The sequence below is a fragment of the Lygodium microphyllum genome, chromosome 25 (assembly GCF_053477565.2).
Source record: "Lygodium microphyllum isolate KBCC chromosome 25, Lygodium_microphyllum_v1.1.10, whole genome shotgun sequence".
In the NCBI taxonomy this organism is placed as follows: Eukaryota; Viridiplantae; Streptophyta; class Polypodiopsida; order Schizaeales; family Lygodiaceae; genus Lygodium; species Lygodium microphyllum.
In genome coordinates, this window is record NC_141159.1 from 24501236 (window position 1) to 24522393 (window position 21158).

The window sequence follows — 21158 nt, forward strand, 5'->3', positions numbered from 1 at the left end:
AAGCCAATCAAGTCAGACAGTGAGTGCAGAGTTTTAATTGCTTGGGTAGATTTCAAGATATGCCACCATGATGCCTAAATTCAAGTATTGTCATTGAAAGGTGCAACCCTTTCAAAAATCCTGACAATATTTACACACCACACATAAATTCTGGAAGAGGGCCATCCATAAAGCTGTCATATGACACTTCACATCCAATGAGAAAGCCCCACTGATGCGCTTAGGAGTAGTGACATGATGCCAAGAGACCCAAACCTGAGTTGGGCAGTTTCTCTATTTCTTTCATGGCATTCAAACTTTGTTTTTGCCAAAAAGTTCCACGGGGAAAAAAGCTTCAGTAAAGTGAAAAAAACTAAAAACTATGAGGATGGCGACGAAACAAAAAAAAAAAACAAGCCTGATGAATTGTAAGAGAAGGCCCAAGATTTCAGCAAGGAAGGTAGTAAAAACTAAATAGCAAGCCAAATGAATTTAGAAAGAAGGCAAACACTTTAATAGCTGATTATCCCAAGCTGCAATGCATCAACAAAATTAAAAGAGAGACCAATGATCAAATTGCAGTTGCTTACTCGGACAACTCCTCAGTTGGGAGAGTCAGATCTGCCAGCAAGATTTCAAGACAAGCTCTTTTGGGTCAATGCAATTTGGGGAAGAGCCACTACCTTCTGCAAAGTTTCTGCTCAGTGAATTTTGGTGTAGACTATGTTTGGGATTGACAAGTTACAGCAAAGAAGCTTTTTCTTCCTCAAGAAGATATCCTTTACTTGAGCAATCCCCAAACTCTCTTCCAAGAGTTTTGTATGGCAGATTGCTCCCAGTATGGCTGCATTACCAGGTTGCTATGCTGTACAACATCAAAACTTATGCGTGCATACAAAGTGGATTCCTCAAGAGCACATGCACACTTACATGTATAAGACATGGAAAAGATACAATGCATAAGGGAATGCTCACTCTCTCTTAAAATAGTACAACAGAAAATTGGATCCGGTGCACACAATGTGCCTGGAGTTCATGGTTGGGCCTCAAATAGCACAAGCATCCATGTTTTAAGGCACTCAGAGACAATTCTGAACATCAAGGGGCTCAGCATTGGAAATTAATCTCTTAAACATTTACTATAGTGTGTGAGCGCAATACACTTGATCACATAATAGAGGATGTTCTGACCCAGTGAGTCAGATTTTTTTAAAATGGTAACTGGACATAGGAAATCTTGAGAATAAATTCATGCTACCTTCACGTAAGTTGAGGGTTCTTTACCCTTGAAGACACTTTGCAGCTCTTTTATTCAGAAGGGAACTAACAGATGAACTCTGCTCTCCATGTATTCACCAACCATGGCAGGATGATCGTGTATTCCAGACAAGAAGTTGAATTGCTTATGGATTACTAGTGCAACAAGGTGGAAATATGCACACGGAAAGACAGTTTCCAAGACAGACTTTTCTTCCTTTTCATCTCAAAGTTGTGGAGCTGAAAGAGGTGCCAGGTTCATCTCCACTTGTGGGCAAAGCACAAATACAGATGCAATCATGGTAGATCTTTGAAAGAAAGAACATCAAAACCCATCACCAAAAATTCAGTATTATGAATATTGCCATCAGCTAACACTCAACTTTCAAAATGCAACCACAAGCTGTAGGAAGAGAATATGTTAGCATCTAGCACAGGGTACCACCAGTGACTATAATAATCTACAATTTCCATTATGTATCTACATCTGTAAAGTTCAGCTTGCCCAGAAAACTATAATGGAGGCACCAACATGCACCCACAAAAATTTTCAGCAGTATGCATCTGATCGAGTTTTGAAACTACTAAGATGGAACTTGAAGGATTCAAATGCAAACATCTTAATCAAGCAAGTATGCAATGCCCTGTAAACTGAATACCAAACACACAGAAAAAAAGCTTTCAATAGCCTGCATGTGATAGTTGTGAGACTAGTGCATCTCAAATATTATCAAAATGATAAAACCATCCACACCCAATGAGAGAACATCGCTACAAGCTGATGAACAGTTGGAAATATAGCTTACTCCCAGACAAGCAACAAAATGGAACATAGCATTGCAGTAACAACCATAAAACTTTTAGAAAGTCTTGGATAGAAAGCATTATACAATTGGGCACGTTAAGAAAACTCTTACCAGAAGGTAGCTACTCAGAGATTTAGCTGAACATAAGTATGAAGCAACTACACTCTTCTCTAGTTACAGTGAGATCAATTCTTAGAAACTGTTTGCGCACAAGAGGTAATTGAAAATATAAAAACTAAATCCTTTAGTTACAATGAGACAAATTTCCAAAGACTTAAACACACAACAAGAAAAAGCATGACATCTGCAAGTCAATGAAAATAACGTTTCTCTGAATGTTACAAGCACCACATACCACATCAGCAATGACGAAATCCAGTTCTTTGGCAAAGTTTTCCCTTCGTCGCTCCCATTCCGCTGCTGTCTGATAAGAGCACATATGAACACTTTAGCTTTGCAAGGTCGGGATCAGTAAGGGAATGTTTACTCAACATAAAGTTCTACAGTAAACCGAAATACATCAAGGTAAAGTGCAAAACAAAAGATGATCTGCCAGGTCACCCTCCTCCATCCATTGCATCCTTCATACGTGAAACAATACTAAATCTTCACCTAGAAGCACATGGAAACTTCACCTCTAACTTCATTTGCCGTGAAACCTTCACTAGGTTCTAGGCCTTTTGCCCTCTTGAGCACTACAGTGCTTTATACTTTCACATTACTACAATTCCAACTTTACTAATGTGTAACATTGCATCCAATTGACAAGCCCCTCATGTGTATCTAACATGCTAGGAGCGCCAAATGCATTAGGAAACATTCTTGTTTGCATATTTTGGACCATTGCAATGTGATTGTACATAGAAATTTGCATACTATCAACCATACCAAGATACATTTTCCCATACATTGCATGCATTAATAGCTACATTTCCCTACATGCATTAATACCATGAGTCCCAAACACAATGGGTTGTATATATACATTGCCAAACTTACCACATTGTGCCCCAACATCATGCCAATATTGCTATACATTGGGTTACGCATATTACCAGCCATACTCATATACATTGGGCCTTGTACACCATGCATTGGTTGCTGCATACCATAAGGAGTTGTGCCACACATTCCCACATGCTGTCCCTAATCCGCCATAGCATGGAAGCTAGTGCCACCACCAAAGTACCATGGCTACCCCATCATTTTATATATGTCCTACTATCCAAAAAGCATTTGGATTGGCACTTCCAAGTTAGCCTTGCATATGCATCAATTGCCCCACTAGAATCATTTGCTTATGCTCACTATCAGATGCATATACTCCGAAGGGGTGGAGAGCAAAGGTCGATGACAACAATCTTTGGTGGGATGATTGTTCGTGCTGCAATAGGAACACCCAGTAGACTGGCAATCTGTCAATGGAGACGCCATGGTACCGGTGTGGCAAACTGAAGAAGGAAGAGGTCAGCCACAATGTTCGCCGCTCAAGGGGTGGGAGAGCAGGGGAAGGGCTGGAAATGGGCTGAACCACTAGTGGTCAAGAAGAACCACCAACAGTTAAGGTGCAACCGCCAGTTGTGGGAAAAGGCCGCCAACTGAGAAACAACAATGTTGGTTGTGCCGCCAGCTGACTGGCTGAGCCACCAACAGCAGCCTGTGCAAATGCAAGGAGATAGGAAGGAACCGCTTGCTATAAACACAGATCAGCAAAAGAAAAAACTGCCAATTGGCTGGGCGGAACCGCCAGTCTGTAGCTAGCGCCACCAGCAACAGTCGCTTGAAAAACGCAGACAGATTGGGTGTAGCCACCGGCAGCAAGAGTTGAGCTGCTGGCTGACAGGAAACAGCTGCCAAGATGCAGGGCAAAGCAGACCAGCGGCAAAAGACAGCCACCAAGAGCTGGGCGGAGCAGGCCAGTGGCAAAAAAACAGCCACCAGGAGCTGGGTGGAGCAAGCGGAGATCAGCCAACTGTAAATGCAAGCTGGGCTGAGCCTTCGGCTGGTTTGGCTGAGCTGCAGGCTGCAAACACAGCTTAGAACAGCCACCAAAAAAGTGTTGATGCAGCGGAAGAAGAAGTGGATGCCAAACATAGCACCGGTCTTTGCCTTCACTGGAGTGGAGGATCTTTGCTGGTGTTTAAGCAAAACCGGCTCTAATACCATGTCAAAAGATGCCGTACCAACGAGACAATAGGTTTGGCGGGGAGGAGCAAGGAGTGAACTCGGCAAACATGGAGAAGAGAAGAGAAGAGAGAAGAAACTCTGATGAATGGAATAATGAAGACCTGAATCATGGAGTGAATGTGATACAAAGGAACAAGGGTGTCGTAGCAGAAGGAAGATGATGAAGACAACCACGAACCACGAACCACAATGTCCTCCTGAAGGGATGTGAGGGTAGTGGAGAGGTTGAAGAGAAGAGGTGACGGACTGAATGAATCAGCCGTGAATAATGAGTGAGAGAGTGGCCTATAAATATGCAGAGTCAGTCTAGGATGGCGCCCCTTTTTGGGGCTACAAACCCTAAACGCAAAACGCAAAAATGCAAAAACGTAAACTGCGGGTGAAGGGTGAAGGGTTTCTCAACAAACTATCACCTACAAAAGGACTATGTGCATTTGTTGAGGAGAGTTGTTGCCTGACCAAGGAATACTGTGTTTACAACATAAGATTGTCGCCTCGACTCAGGAAGCCTATTGCCTCCAGTAGAAGAGAAAGTGGACAGCAAAACGGGTACCTAGCACAAGAAAAGCAGACCCCTCCAAGCAAAAAGCTGCATTTTCAACAAAAAGTTAGAATGGCAAGGTTGTCTAGCAATCTAGGGTGGTCTCCTCCATGAGATGTCAGCTCTGTGTCTCTTACATACCATGCTCTGATACCATGTGAGAGTGCGCTATGGAAGAGGAAACTCAAACACAGAGAAAGAGAGAGAGAGACAATCTACAAGAAAAGAATAAAAGAAACCTGCACTAAACAAGGAATAAATGCTGAATACAAGAGGATTGATCAATCCCTGCACGCAGCCCACAGCGTCATCCTACATCAAGACAAGTGATAGACGAGTCAGAGCTCCTAAAGTCCTCGTCTGACTCAGACTGAGGCTCACAGACAAGAGATGAGAAGGCATGACAAACATGACTACTAACAACTGTGACGTTGAAAGCTAGTACCACAACTCCCTATAACCTCAAGGGATGCAAAAAAGCCTCCTATCAGTGTGGAAGGGCAACAAACCCTAGCGAGTCACCAAAGTGGGATATCAAACACTGAAGACAAGCCTAGTCATGCCATGCGATTAAATTTAGGACAAGCCTCTTGCTTCCCATCCCACAAAATCAGCTTGGATACGATGAGCAATTCCATTTGAAAAGAGTTAGCAGCCAAATGATCCTCTACAAGTTGCTACTCAGCCTTTTGAAGGGCCAACTTCCACAAGCAAACGAACTAGGCAAGCAAAAAGGAAGAGGACAAGGAAAAGGAAGCATCAACATTAAGAACCTGCCACCAAGAATTGTGAATGGTCATATTACCATGAACAACACCGCGATCTTCCAAAAAGAACCAGGTAACAAAGACCCAAGGGTGACAATCAAAGCACATAGTACGAAACAAAGACCATTAAAGAGCAACCATGTGAGTATGCGCATCCAAAATAGCCCCACCACCCATACTTTTAGGGGTGCAAGCAAGGCTCCAAGAGATCCATGAGATACCTACATGTAAAATGTCATTTTTCCATAGCATGAAGTGAATGGGCCCAATAAGAATCCTCAAGGTGGAGTCCAAGGCAAAATGGGCAAAAAATATGTGAGCATAGGAAGTAAAATGGACTGCCACTTTAAGGCAAACATGGAAAGGCCAAACTTTACCTCCAATTTCAGAGAAATCCATTGCAACAACTGCTTGGGCTGAACATCAACACCGAGGGTGTAACCCAAGTGCCGCACAACATTCCCACAAAGAATAACCATCCCTTGCCATTGCAAAGATTGCAAATCCGGTTCAGTATAGTTGATGAGGAAGGATTTTGGCTGCATTAATACAAACACTAGAGGCTTGGCCAAAAAGTTTCCATACATCCAATGCCTTCTGGAGGTTGTCACAAGACTGTGACAACTATTACCTTTTTGTTGATTTCTTTATTACATATTTTATTTGGTTTTTCTTTTTGAAAGGATCCCTCTTGAAATCTAAACGCATGAGTTGCATGGCCAGTATGTGAAACGGACAGGAATGTCCAGTGAGTCAAGACTGGACAGTTAAGGTCCAGTACAAGTCTGGAAGAGACTGATGGCACTGTAGATTGACAAGTCTGGAAGAGACTTGTGAAAGTGTATATGGACAAGTGTGCTGAAGAACTAGCCTGGAAAAGACTAGTTCAAAGTGAAGACGGACAAATCTTCAAGAGATTAGTCCATGTGGGGTCATCAATGGAAATTCACTTTCAGTTGAGCTACATTACAAATTTGAATGTAACCATAGTCTGCAAAGATGGTCAGAAGACTAGTGGGATCCAATGGAAGCAACTCCTAAAATTTAGGGAGTTACTATTTTTGGACCTCAGAATCTGTTCACGTCATTATCTTCGTTTTTGCACGAGGATCAATCCTCTGGTCTGTGTCGAGGTCAAATTCTGCACCGAGCATGGAGAATTTTAGACCAGAAGGCTGGAGTGGAAAATATCTTCCAGTGCTACCACTTGGCACACATGTGTGCACTTACCTCTTCAAAAGAGGGCTGGCGTGCAGTTTTTTGATGGTTGGGGGCTCATTTGTGAAAGAGAGAGAAGGATTGCTGCAGATGAAGAGCTCTTGAGAGCTGGTCTACCCTGTCTATGATGCACAGAGGGCTGAGCTTGCTTCCTACTCTCTCTCTCTCTCCCTAACAGTATGGTCATGCTGCAGAATCAAGGGCCTTTCTTCTGATTCAGGTACAGCTATGTGGAATATGCTGTTTTTGCATGAGGCAAGAGCCTCCTTTCTCCAGGAACAGGAGCAGTTGTATGCTGTCCCAGCAGGGACAGATGAGGGTGGTAACCTCACCAAGTAAGTGTCTGAAACAGCACTGAATCAGTACTGTTTTTGGATTGTTCAGAGGTTAATTCAGAGCCCAATTGATGTCAGAGTCAAGGGGCACTTGGCCCAGATGATGCAGGACAGTGCAGGGAGCAGTATGAACTGAAAACAGGTTTCAGAACAGGTCTGAACCAGTAATTACAGTGGGCTGAACAGTACAGGGGACAGTATGAGTTGTAAACAGGTGTCAGAACAGGTCTGAACCAGTAAATACAGCAGGCTGAAATGGTCAATTCTGCACTCCAACCAGAAGATTCAGACTTGGGCAGAGTTTCCCCTCCTAGTCAACTTAATTTGGGTCAGTAATTGTACTGTTATGCTGTCAAATTTCACCCAGAATAGGTGAAAGACAGCCCATTGTACTTTCTCTTTTCAAAAATAAAGAAATACCGCAAGGGGCGCCTAACTTAGGGGCCAATAGGGTGTCTGTGTGGCAACAGGAGCATTTTAGCTTCCTGTTTTTCTTCTTGATTCTGTGTCTTTAAGTTCAAGTAAAGTGGACGACTGTTAAATTGGGTGAAAGCATTTATGTATTTTGGTTGTACACTACCGCCCTTACCAGTGAACAGGCCGGTTACAGAGGTTCTCTCATTCCGCTTTGAGAATCGTAAATATATCATTTGCTAGCGATTGGACCACAAAATGTTCTCCAAAAGGGAGAGAGACCAGCCAGTTGTCCCATGGTCACCAAGTGAGAGAGCATGGAAAGAACCATATGTGCCACCTTGGCAAAGAAGAAGGGGCTCAAGCGGCACCACACCAGAGTGAATGACTCAATGACCCCACCATTCAGCATAACTCACAAAGATACATCTGTTCAAACTGTGTGTATCAAGAGGGGCATGCGTAGACCGAAACCCATAACTTGCATGATCTGCACCAAAAAAAACCAATCTAGATAATCAAAAGCCTTTTCCAGATCCAATTGAATCAACATGACCCCTTGCTGAAGTGCTTTGCATAGTCAATGGCCAATTGAACATTCAATACATTGTGCAATATATTCCGACCCTTCATAAATCCATACTGATTGGGGTGCACAAGGGTAGGGAGGTGCTTGTGGAAACAACAATTAGCCATGACTTTAAGTGAAAATCTTGTACAAAGATCCCATCAAAGAAATTGGCCTCCAATGTTTCAACATCACGGGCGAGGGGAGTCACTGCCCCCTATGGGAAAATCAATGAGAAACCTATCAATCAGTTGTTGCATATAACCGTTAAGACCCAGTGCTTCAGATAAGATGAATTAAAACACAATGGAAGTCTTCCCAAGAATTGTGCAAAAGGGGTAACAAGATGGGCAAACATGTCGAATTGCAAAGAAAGTGAACCAACAAAGTGTATTGTTGCAAAACCTAGATATCCAAAATCTCTGGAAGGAAATCATCAATATGCATAATATATATATGATCCAAGCAAGACCATGTGGCCGTGTATTGTGCCAATTGAAAGGTAAAATCTAGATCCAATGGGCAAAGGCAAGACCAAATATCCTACTTTCAAAAGACCACCTCAAAATCATCCCACACACGACGCTCAAGTGCGTCCATTACTGAGTGTTTGGAGGTGGACTGTGAATGATGAACGCACATGTTGAAATCTCCCATCAATATTCCCGGTCTACCTAGAGATAAGCAAGTTGCTAGCCAATCCCATAGGTCTCATTGAGATGAAGAGTCATTTGGTGCATAAAGGCTTACCTGCCATAGTGCCTCGCCTTCAAATAGAATTTCAACAACCACTAAATGGCCATTGACATCGTTCTTGGCAAGGGTTTGCTGGAAATTGGCATTCACGACCATAAGTACAGCTGAACAGTGCCGAGCTGAGCTCCTACATAAAACAACCGAAAGGCGTGGCAAGCCACAATTTTGGCAACGTCACTATGATTTTTGTACCCAATAGCACACAACACATCCAATTGATTGTCATGCAAGATATGCCACATATCATGTTGCTTGCCACATGAACAAATGCCACGCACATTCCAAGTGGCGAGCCTCATATGTCATGACGAAAGGGTTTCAATGTCAAGGCTGATTTTGCCTCAACTGCACTTTCGTTACCAAAATATCAAGGGTGCCCTAATCCAGAAAGTTAGTCAATATTGTAGATGAGTTTAAGTCCATATGCTCCACTTTGGAAGTGGAGAAATCATATCCTTGTTTAGGAGTAGCCTTTGGGTATTGATGATCCCAAGAGGTGATTAGTTAAATACGGGAATCAAAAGCAAGCCACGTAGGTGCGTCTCACGAACGATCAACAAAGGGCTTCGAGATAGAGAATTTTCGAGGGCCCATTGAATTTGCAGCATTAGCAATAGATATCGATAATGTCTTATCTTTTCAAAGCACATAGGTGCAAGGGGTCTTGGGAAGTGCTCGGCATAACTCTTGCCATGCGCACATTAAGCTTTTTCCCTCTTCTGGCCACAGACATCAATCCAATCGTGATCAAGAGAATCCAAAGGTTACACAGGTTGTTTCCCTATATCCAAAGCAAGACACACTAGGGCCTCATTTGCTTGAGGTCCATCAACCATAGCAACATCATGGACTAGTGCATCCAAACCCCCCTCCACATCAACGGTCTTCTCCAAACATTCGGTCATGAAATGCCCCAATTGTCCACATGAAAAACAATGCCCTACGAAAGTTCCCCACTTCAAGCAATAGTGTCATGAAGGCATTCCAAGACAATTCAAGCACAGCCAATTGGGCCTTTTGCAGCAGTATCCCACAACATGCATAGGCAACAACATGCATAGGCGGTTGTGATTGGCAGCCTACAAGCTAGGGGGAACCAACACTATGCCAATCACTCCTACACAATTGCCCTACAAAATGGAGTTTAGCCATTGGCGAATCCAAGAGAGCACCAATATCCTACTAATCAAAAAGAGAATGACCTCTCTTTCATAAATACTTGAAAAAGAGCACAAAACTCTCCTGGTATCCATAGTAGCATCCAACACTTCCTCTTTATCCTAGGTTGGAAAGGACTTGTGATTGTGATGAACATATTCTCCCAGCAACCTATTGGCAAATTTCAGAAGATGTTCCTAGTCCGAGTCTTGGGACTCCTCGACCATAAAAGTCACCTCTGCATAAGAACGAGCATCATGCTCAAATTGTGGAGGGGCTTGAGAATCAACCATAAGATCATCAAGGGTATGCTCATTGCATTCCATCACTACTTCAGGCACATGTTTAGAGCGTTTAATGGGGGGGTTGCACATCAACTATGGGCTAGATATCAGAAGGGGAGGAGCCATCTCCATACAAGGAACCATTTCTTCCCACTCTTCATCATTTGAATCAGGCCCCAAGGCATCCACCATCTGATATATGAAGACAGTGTTAAGCTCTAGCATGATGCAGGATCTCAATATTCAGATATTGTTGGCCGTCCTCTTTCAACTGCTGAGATTATTTGCCACAACACAGTTTGGGCTGCTATTGAATCACTGATGCAATCCCAGAGGTGAGTCTTCTACAAATCACAGCACATTCGAAGGAGGCGGCTGAAGTAGGACCCCAAGCTAGACAAACTGCAACTCCAAGAACAAGGCGAAGGCAAAAAAGCACAAACCAAGGCAGGGCGGCTATTGGCTTAGAGGACCAAGTTGTTCTTGCACAGCGTTGGACAGAGCATAGGCAGCCTAACGAAGCCACAAGGAGGGCGGCAAGCCCCAAGCCCACGAACTAAAGGAACGAACACGCAAGAGGGCAGGGTCGTAATGCACAAGCTTGCTGGCGCAGTGCAGTCTCCACCAGCAGACTGCACTACTCTCTCTCTCTCTCTCTCTCTCTCTCTCTCTCTCGGACAGGGGCCCGTAGACCTCATGTGGACTGCCAGAGGGTAACAACAAGAATTTGGTCAAGTCAATGCAATAGAAGAGTCACAGCAATCCGCCATGGTCTCTCTCTCTCTCTCTCTCTTTATTTATTTATTTATTTATTTATTTTTATATTATTTTCCTATCCTCTCTGGATGAATCTTCCCTATTGTTCTAGTGATGACAAACTTCAAGGCCCTGATTACTTAACATGGAGTGCTGTTATAAAAGCATGGTTTGTGCAAAAGCACTTCTAAGTTGTGCTACATGGTTTTTGGAGCTATTACGTGCAAACTTTGGACTGCAATGGAGATGTGCACAAAGCTCTCTTCTCTCTACCATCAAAATATCTTTGCCCATTGTATCACCATAGAGAAAAAATTCCAGATGCTTTTTGTTGATGATTCCCCTTCTATGCAAGATCACATCAACAAGGTGAAGGACATGTGAGATGAGCTTGCATAACTTGGTAGGGCAATTTCATTAGAGGGCATAGCAATGATTCTCATTACTCAATTGCCATCTCCCAAGTATGATGTCTTCATACCAGCTTGCTTACCTCCAGTTTGCAAGACTCTTCTATAGGAAGAACATGCTCACCTTGTTTTGGAGCACGAAGAGCGACTCAAAAAGATCAGTACTAGTGGATCTAGCCTTACAAAGCTTTTACTGTAGGTTCTCAAGGGGGCAACAAGGACAAGAACAACAAGAACAAGCAAGTTCAACATATAGAGTCTCTCTCAAGCTCTGACATAAATTCAAAGAAGCCTAAATGCCCACATTGTGGGAAGGATACTCATCTCGCAAGGAGAAGCGGTGAAAGAAATACCCTCACCTTCGTCCGAGAGTGAAGGATGAAGCTAAAACAATTGAGCCCTCCTCTACTTCTTCACCAATTGTTGCTCATAAGTCTATGTTCCTTCACATCCATGAGATGGAGGAGCCTTCTTCAACGATTGTCTCATCTTCATAGAGGCCTTGGCTCATTGATAGCGGTGCTTCAAGCCACACAACTCCTCCAGGAGATTTGTTGCAAGATCTTCACCCATCAAAGGGTATAATCATTATTGGGGACATTTCTATGATACCTATTAGTGGCGTTGGCACTTTGTCATTAATGTCCATCGAGCTCCATTTTGAAAGTCCTATATATTTCAAACTTGGACTTCCCTCTCTTCTCTATTTATGGCCTGGCTGGACTCAATACCCAATTTATCTTCACAGAGCAAGCCATCTTTGTTAAGGATTGTTTTTCAAGAGCTACTTTAGTAGCATATTGATAGGAGAGAATGCTATACAAGCTCCATATCCCTTTCTTTGTACAAGGTCCTCCAAGGCAATTGTCTATTGCTACACCCATTCTTAATGGTGCACCATCTATCCCACAAGTTCCATCCCATTCCCCCACCATCTCCTCTAGCAATACCCTCGTATCTCCCATCCCTTTTAGAGAGGGACATTATCAACAATGTTGCTATGGATTTCTTAACCCCTTGTGTTTTAGGGAGACAATTCCCAAGATTGTGAGCAACTTCTTCATTAATAGACTACATCAATGGACCTCATCAACATTGGCACTTCTTCTATACCCTTGAATCCATTCCGTCTTCTTTGGCCTTCAACCACATCCAAGATCTAAGAGGTGTCACTAGTTATGTGTGTCATGCACAATCATCTCCTGCCTATGAGCCTCATTTTGAATCAAATGGGAACATTAAGAACTCTGTCATTCGGTCTATCATGTGTTTTGACAAAGGAGGCAGCTCTTTCAAGACCATGCATTTCTCTTTTAGTTGAATTCAAGAGTGTTCACACTAGGTTTTTTTTTTCCAGCTCAATGTACCTCTTTTTCAATGGGTCTAGATATATTCACACTCGACAAGTAGCAACTTGATCATGCAAGCTACTTTTAGCATTTCTTTTGGTGATTTTATTATTTTATTCTCCAAATACAAATCAGCCAACATTTCCACCTCCTATTTGACTAGGTCCATCAACTTTGGGTAATTTCTACCATTTATATTATAGCATGCCCAATCAATTACTTGATCATTCACAAGTTCATTTTTGCGAGTTTCAACACACTTCGACATACAAGGACTCTTTTTCGTCTTCCAGTGTTGTCATCTATCATCAGCCTGATCCAATGCCCTTACTAACACCTTGGGCTACATGTAGTCAATTTTTCTTCTTTCATTCTCTTCTTTCATTGCAATCTCTCCCTGCCCTTCTTGCTCTGTTTTCATGTTTCCTCTTCCATTGCACACTCTCACAGGGTGACATCGGTTGGAGAGCATAATGATGATGAATGAGCGGTCAAATGAATAAGACATAAGGATGGATACCCACAAGATGTCCTTATATAGAGGAGTTTGGGCATTTGTCCTCCAACCAAAAAAAATCAAATTTAGTGATTAATCCTTTTTGGGCTATTTTTGTGGAGCAACCCTCCCTAGGCGGTGAACAGCAATCTCTAAACTAGTACGGACAAGGAAAATCTGACTGTTTAATTAAAACAAAGCATTGCGATGGTCCCTTCAGATATTGACGCAATGTGATTTTTGCCCAATGCTCTAAATGTCAAAGTGAAGAAATTCAACCAAGCACGAGTAAACAATGGGAGTAACTATGACTCTCTTGAGGTAGCCAAATGCCTTATCATCTAATTAGTGACGCGCATGAATGGATTAACGAGATTCCCACTATCCCTATCTACTATCTAGCGAAACCACAACCAAGAAAACGGGCTTGAAAGAATCAACGAGGAAATAAGACCCTATTGAGCTTGGTTGTCCAAGAGACATCAGCTAGCAAATTAACTAATGGTGATGCTTCAGCCAACTTTGTGGAGTAGAACTATGCATTTCCAACTTGCAATTATGATTCTTCAATGGCTGATTCAGCATTTAATGCTGCTGAAACATAGCAAATATGGTATTTTGACAATGGAGCTTCAAAGCATCTCACTTCTAGAAAGTGTTAGTTTTCCTCTTTGCATTCAACCCCTACTGGGAAACATGTTACATGTGCGAACAACAGTAGTTATGATGTTTGCGGCATTGAGACAACCACTATTACTACTCTAGATGGTTCTAACTTCATGCTTCTAGATGTCTTTTTTGTGCTTGGCATCACAAAGAACTTGTTGTCTATCTCTACTTTTAACAAGCATGGATTTCAAGTCATCTTTGAGGATGACAAATGCATTGTCAGAGACAGGGAGATGGATTATACACTCAAGGTGTCTATCCTATATAAGGGTTTGTTTTTGTTGGATACCTATGGTGCACAATCTCATGAGACTCTAGCAGTCACTACTCTATCGCCCGCTCTGCAAAATGTGAAGCTATGGTATGCCCGCTATGGACATATGAGTTTGGCAGTTTAATGACCCTTCAGAGGTGTCATATGGTAGATGCATTGCCTCCAGTGAACACTCCACCTCCTCATGCAGGTGTACGGGCTAAAAGCAAAATTTGATGTATTTATGCATTTTAAACATCTTGTTGCAAAGCTTGAGACTAAAACTAGCTTGAAAGTGCAAACACTTGCACAGATAGAGGGGAGAGTACATGTCTTATGCTTTTGAGACATATTTGCTTGATCATGGCATTATGCATCAAGCCACTGTTAAAATGACTCCTCACCAAAATGGTGTTGCTAAAAGGAAGAATCACACTCTTATGGAGATGACTCACTGTATGCTCAGAAGTAAGGGGCTACCTCATAAATTTTGGTTAGAATGCCTTCAATATGCAAATCGTGTGTTGAATAGTGCACCCACTAAGGTACTAAAGACAATCAACCCATTTGAAGCTTGGCATGGCAAGAAACCCAAGGTTGACTACTTTTGAGTGTTTGGTTGCATAGCCTATGCACATGTTCTGAAGGAGCCTTGTGGAAAGCTTGACGACAAGGCTATAAAATGCATAATTACTGGCTATAGTTCGAAAAGCAAAGACTATTGCTTGTATGACCCATGCACAAAGAAAGTTTTTGTTAGTTTCTAAAAATGCTGCATTTTCACATGATCAGTTTCAAATGCCAACCACCTAAGACACTGGTGATGTCATTGAGGGTCTCTTGCCACTTTCTTTGGAGTCTGTGCCTAGACACACATAATACAGCAAGCTGTTGTTGCACCGTATGCGCCTGAGCATTAGGGTATTGATGATGGTTTGCCACATGCAATGAAAGAAGCAATACAACATGAAAGGGCTGCTATAAATGCAGCAAAAACAGTCCCAAGATGGCTGTCACAAACTCTCTACGAGAGTAAAATGAATGCTCCTTTAGCTCAACGCATTAGAAGGGCTGCTAAACATGCAACATATGATGCAAGCAAAGCCTATTTGACTGATTTTACAGAAGTAGATGATTGTGATGAGCATATATTTATGAGCTCACTATTGGATGATGATGAGCCTACTTCCTTGGACAATGCTCAGCAAGATGTACATTTGATGTAGTAGAATGAGTTAGACTCTATTGCCACTAACTCTGCATAAAATCTTGTGGATTTACCACTTGGCAAAAAGACCATTGGCACAAAATGAGTTTTTAAACTCAAATGCAAGGCCAATGATACCATTAACAGGTACAAAGCACGGTTAGTAACAAAAGGCTATGCACAGAAGAAGGGCATAGATTATGAAGAGACTTTTGCTCCTACATCCCGTATGAGTACGCTAAGATGCGTAATTGCTATGGCTGCAAATTATGATTGGAAGGAACATCAATTGGACATTAAGACAACATTCTTGAATAGGAATTTGCATGAGCATGTTTATATGTCACAACCTCCAATGCTTGTGGTTAAGGGAAAATAGTACATGGTATGTAAGCTAAACAAAGCTCTTTATGGTCTCAAACAGGCTCCTCGTACATGATACTCTAAAATTGATGTATATTTGACCAACAAAGGGTTCAAAAATAATCCAACTCCTCCCACTCTATACATTAAAAATGAAGGGGGGGACTTGTTGATTATCATTCTTTATGTAGATGACATGCTACTCACTAAAAGCAAAAATTACAAAATTCAAGGCTGGACTAAACATGCATTTTCTATGTCAAATATGGTTGTCTATGCTATTATTTGGGAATTCAGTTCACCCAAAATCAGTGTGGCATCATCATGTCACAATCACAGTATGTGGATAAGCTATTACATAGGTTTAATATGCAAGATTGCGAACCTATGTGCACTCCAATGGAGCAAAGCTTAAAGCTATCTATGCATGATGGTGAAGAGATATCTGATATTGCAATTTATAGCCAGGCTATTGGCTATCTTATTTATCTTTGCAACAAACACCCTAACATTCAATATGCACTATCTCAAGTGAGCAGATATAATACATAGCCCACAAACTATACATTGGCAAGTTGTTAAGCAAATCTTTACATACTTGCAAGGTATTCAAACACATGCATTATTATTTTCCAAGGCATTCTTTCTGACAATCAAAGTGCTATTGTAATGGCACGAAATCCTCTGTTTCATGCTCGCACGAAACATATTGAGGTGCATTACCATTATGTCAGAGAGATATGCTATGCAGGAGAGATCGACTTGATGTACGTTCCTACATAGAAAAATGTTGCAAACATTTTCACCAAGGCATTACCTTGTGAGAAGTTTGAGGCTTTTCACAAGCCCTTAAACTTGCTACCCTTAGGTGATTGATCATTCATGTACTTTACCACATTGGCACTGCAGGAGGGTGTTAGAATTCTATGGGCAATGCCCAATGTTTTAGTCTTTTGTTCTTTTTCGGTTCTTAGTGTGAACACAACTAAAGTTATAAGTTATATCACTACTCTTAGAGTTAGAGTTAGAGTCAATTAACTCTAGTTGAGATATAGCTATGCCTATCTTAGACCTATATTGTACCTTTCATTCTCATTCTTTCAATTCAACAAGTACACTATACTCTTTTGCTTCAGCACACTCATTGTCTCCCTTTTCTCTCCTCCATAGCTAGCTGACATTTTCCAACAACTATCACACTATGTTTTCTCTGCAAACCCTCATATTTCCTCACAAAAAGATGAAAGAGAGAAAGCATGCCATGGAAGGAATATCCATGCACATCATGATGAGGGACCACCTCCTAAGCAATATTAGGCACCCTCTCGCTGCTAGTGGTTATGAGCCAATTTCCAAGTGCAAAAACTTTGTCTCATAAAGTCAGCATGATCCAAAGCTCTTGCTCTACTAGATGAACATCAAGCTAGTTGAAATTGTCAAGACCAATCAAAGAAAGTCTAAGATCGCACATTAGCAACACATGCATGATCAACATGATAAACTAGAGAAAAAAACCCACCCCACACCCCCATCCCACCAACCCAAAAAAAAAAACAAACAAACAAACCAACCAACCAACCTACTACTTCTACTACTAGAGAGATCAAGGTGCAAATAATGAGGATTGAGCTAGTGCCTAAGTAACTTCCAACAAGCCACTCTAGATAGGGGACATGATCAAGATGCCCAAGATGGTGTGGTTGATTTTTGGTGGATTCCTATGCTAGCTTTCTTCAGCATTTTTAATAGTGCTTGAGCTTAGCATAGCGCACCATGTTTCTTCAACTCCACGTATACAGTCTCTTTCTAAGAATCAAATTTGAAATTGCTCCTTGCAATACAAGATTGTTCATGGATCAACAATCGAGAATGAAGAATGGATGGAGGATTCATGAATGGTCAAGCACCATTTGCAAATTCAAGTGAATTGGCAACATCTACATGTTCTAGTCTAGGGTTTGTACCTAAAAGCATATGCAATCTTATAGGATCAACCTGGACAACAATCTCCCTCTTGATCCAAGATAATGGATGAAATTGGCATTAACATAAAGATACCAATGATTACAAAAGAAGCCCCTAGAAATGCAATGCAGCTCAAGAAAACCCATGGTGCCTATGCACTAAGTGAGGTAAGGCATGCATACCATAGCATCATTGAATTGACGAGAGCTTTATTTTGCTTACAAGTTTTTTTTTTCCACGTAGTTCTTAGGCCCATATCCGCATAAGAGTCTTACGTATCCATGGGCTTGTGGCCGTGTTTTGAATCCCTATATTAGAATCTTACTTTAAAGAGAGAACGTTATATCAAAGTTTATCCTCAAAATAAGAGTGCATTCAACCTTGGGATCCAATAAGTTTGATTCTAAACTTTTGAGCATTGTGGGGCAGGCATGTCTCATAGGGGAAATTATTGAGCATTGCTCAAGTTATAACAGATCTATTATAAGTTATCACCAGATAAAGAAAAAGGTCATAATGCACAAGAGAATGGCATAATAAATTAGAAGACGCACGGGACACTTCTCAAGTAGCTCACCTTTGTCATCGTTCCAACTCCGCACTCAATTGCAACTTTGATCATAAAAAGATCGTCAGCCAAAAGTCTTTCCTTCATTCCTCCAAACTGCAGAAGCCATCTGAAGAAGGAATTCCTCTGCAACTCAAAGAAGCGATGAACAATTGATGCTGGAATCCTGCCCTGTCTTATGGCCTCAGCAAGGTCAGCTGGAAGATCACTGAGCGACTTGCCAAGGCTTGCGAGAGCCAGCAATGCATCCGACCTGTTTTTCCTACCATCCCCTGACAAAGATTCATCGCTGTTCTCATCATCGCCTCCCCCTCCACGCCCATTGTGACCTGTGCCATCATCTCCTCCCCCTGATCCTGCAAGTTCTGCCGCGAATCTAGGTCCTCCAGAGTCTGCAAGCTCAGGTGGGTATGAAGATGCTCCGACGAATGTTCTCGATCTGTGAATGAGAGAAAACATCCGCAGGGGCTTGATGCAAATTCCATGGGAATGCTCTGGCTGAGAAACAGAGGCAAAAGCAGCTGGCTTATAGGAGGCTTTGGCATAATGGTGACTGAGCTTAAAGTTGAATAATCCAGGAGGAGAATTTTCAAGATTTTGGAACTTGACAAGGGTGGTTGACGGGTGCAATTGCAGGTTGGCCATGGGAATCTCTCTCTCTCTCTCCAAACTCTTCTGCAACTAGAAACCTTGTAACATGGCAAGACGGAACCTTCTCTTGCTAGGGTTTTTCACTCTAGCGACAAAAGCTCACTGTCTCTTCCTTACCAATGGGGGTGCCATTGGTAAGGAAGATCGTGACTGTAATTGCAAGCTGATGAGTGAGAGTTAAACCACCTTCTTCTTCTTCTTCTTCTTCTTGGTAAGAGAAAACCAAAAGTAACAACAACAACAACAAACACAAGTAGGTGAAGTGCGCTTGTTGGTGGGAGGTGGATGGTTTGTACGTTGCTTTCTGGCTTTGCTGCTTACTTAATGTGCAATAATTAGACCGAGTAAAAATGCTAAAAGAATGGCGTCAGGCAGCCTCGGCCCTCCACCTTTTGCACAGTGCACAGAGAGAGAGAGTGTGTGTGTATGTGAATTAGACCTAGTAAAAATGCTAAAAGAATGGCGTCAGGCAGCCTCCACCTGCTGCACAGTGCACAGAGAGAGAGTGTGTGTGTGTGTGTGCGCGCGCGCGCGCTACAGATACCGAAAGCTTTGCGTTCAGTCAGCGCAGTTTCCCGCTTTGTTGGTCACCAAAATGACCAGTCAAAGTTCAAACTACATACTCGAACGTTTTACTAAGATACCATCATTCATGGCACCTTTAAACGTGTCATCTTGCACCATTCCAAAGAGGCCGCCGCCCAATTGCATTTCTCAAATTTCGTCTCTGTTTTTGGCCTTCCTCCGAAACCCCAAGTCCCAACAGTTTTTTTTTTAATAATGCGTTGTTACATTGACTTAATTCAGAAAAAAGGTTTACATTTTCCACCAAAAGGGGAGACGGATCTAACTGAGAAGTCTCAGTTACAACTTACAACACTTAAGAGCTTTGAAACACGCTCTATAAATAGAGGCCTTCTTTCCTAGACCTTTCAATGCACTCTACATCGCACTTACATTGTTGCAAACTAAGAGGGACAAAGAAAGAGACTCTTCCAAATAACTTCTTGTTCCTATGGATCCAAATGCTCCTAATGATTATAGCCCTGATGACATTCCAGAGAGGCGCCTTGGCTTCTCGAAGAGGCCCAAAGTCACCGAATAGGGCTCCCCTTGCATCAATTTTAGCCTGCAGTCCTACCTTATCTACTCATCTACTTAAAGCCTTCCATAACCACCTGACATCGATGCAGTCCCAAAATAGATGTTGAGCAGATTCCTCCTTCTTTTTACATAGCACACACATAGGTGAAACCTTGGCAAACTTAGTTATCCTGCTCCGAGTAGGAAACTTATTCATTAGGACTTTCCAAAGGACTAGATTAAGCCTTCGAGATGAGGTACTGGTCCACACAGCCCTTGCCCTTCTTTTACATGTCCTTAGCTTTGTTCTAGGGTAATAGTTCTTCTAGCATTCATGCACCCTTAACGCATGTCTCACATTATAGTGATTGAAGTCATCTCTTTTGACTGCCTTACAAAGCAGCTTCCCCTTCTCAGTTTGATAGCACTTCATCATGGCCATCGGTCTGGTTCTGAAAGATGTTGGTCACTCTTCTCTCCTGTTCATTAGAACCATCCCCAGCTAGTACTTTTTATTCTCATTCAACTGAAATCTATGCTTACACTCCTCCGGTGAGACAGGAAGCGGAGCTCCCTCTGTTCCCATATATCCAGCCATGTCCTAAGCCCTTTTCCATGCATACTCTTTGCTATCTTGGGCTTGTCTAAAATAGGTGTAAATTCATATTGATAAGCAACATCTAAAAACCAAAGGGACTGTAGTAGACTTGGATCTCCTCTCCCATCAGGGCAACCCCTCCATTTAAGCTCATGTATTACACTTTTCCAACTTCCTACTAGCATTTGCAAACTCTCTAATTCCCTTATCTTTATTTTCAGGCCACATGCAAAGACAAATAGATCCCAGCTTACATCTTCCCATATACCAGCTGGAACTCTAGAAGACTCAATCATAGCTCTTGCTATGGTGGTCCATGGTTGTTTAAAGTACATTCTGCTGAGTAATCTCATGGACAGTCGGCAAGCTTTATCCTTTAATGATTCAATGCCTAGTCCACCTTCCTTCTTACTGGCAGTAAGGAGATCCCAAGAAATAGCATGCCACTATTGTGTTTCACCCGTTGTCCATAAAAATGATCTTAGCGCTCTCTCCAGTTGGTTCCAGCATGCTGTTAAAA

The 21158-nt window shown here is 42.1% G+C and overlaps 1 protein-coding gene across 2 annotated transcripts in view; it reads right to left on the reverse strand.

Annotated features, from left to right (window-relative positions):
* Positions 1-19507, reverse strand: part of LOC148013985 (protein RETICULATA-RELATED 4, chloroplastic-like) — a 38489-nt gene extending 18982 nt beyond the window's left edge. The window contains exons 1-3 of one of the 2 annotated variants that reach the window (XM_087666299.1): positions 18316-19507; positions 2398-2466; positions 2154-2207 (exon numbers count right to left, since the gene is read on the reverse strand). In XM_087666299.1, the coding sequence (XP_087522425.1) occupies positions 2154-2207; positions 2398-2466; positions 18316-18951 (759 nt within the window). In that variant the 5' untranslated portion in view covers positions 18952-19507. The remainder of the gene's footprint in view (positions 1-2153; positions 2208-2397; positions 2467-18315) is intronic. The other variant, XM_087666300.1, reaches the window with a different exon arrangement.
* Positions 19508-21158: the final 1651 nt, after the last annotated feature.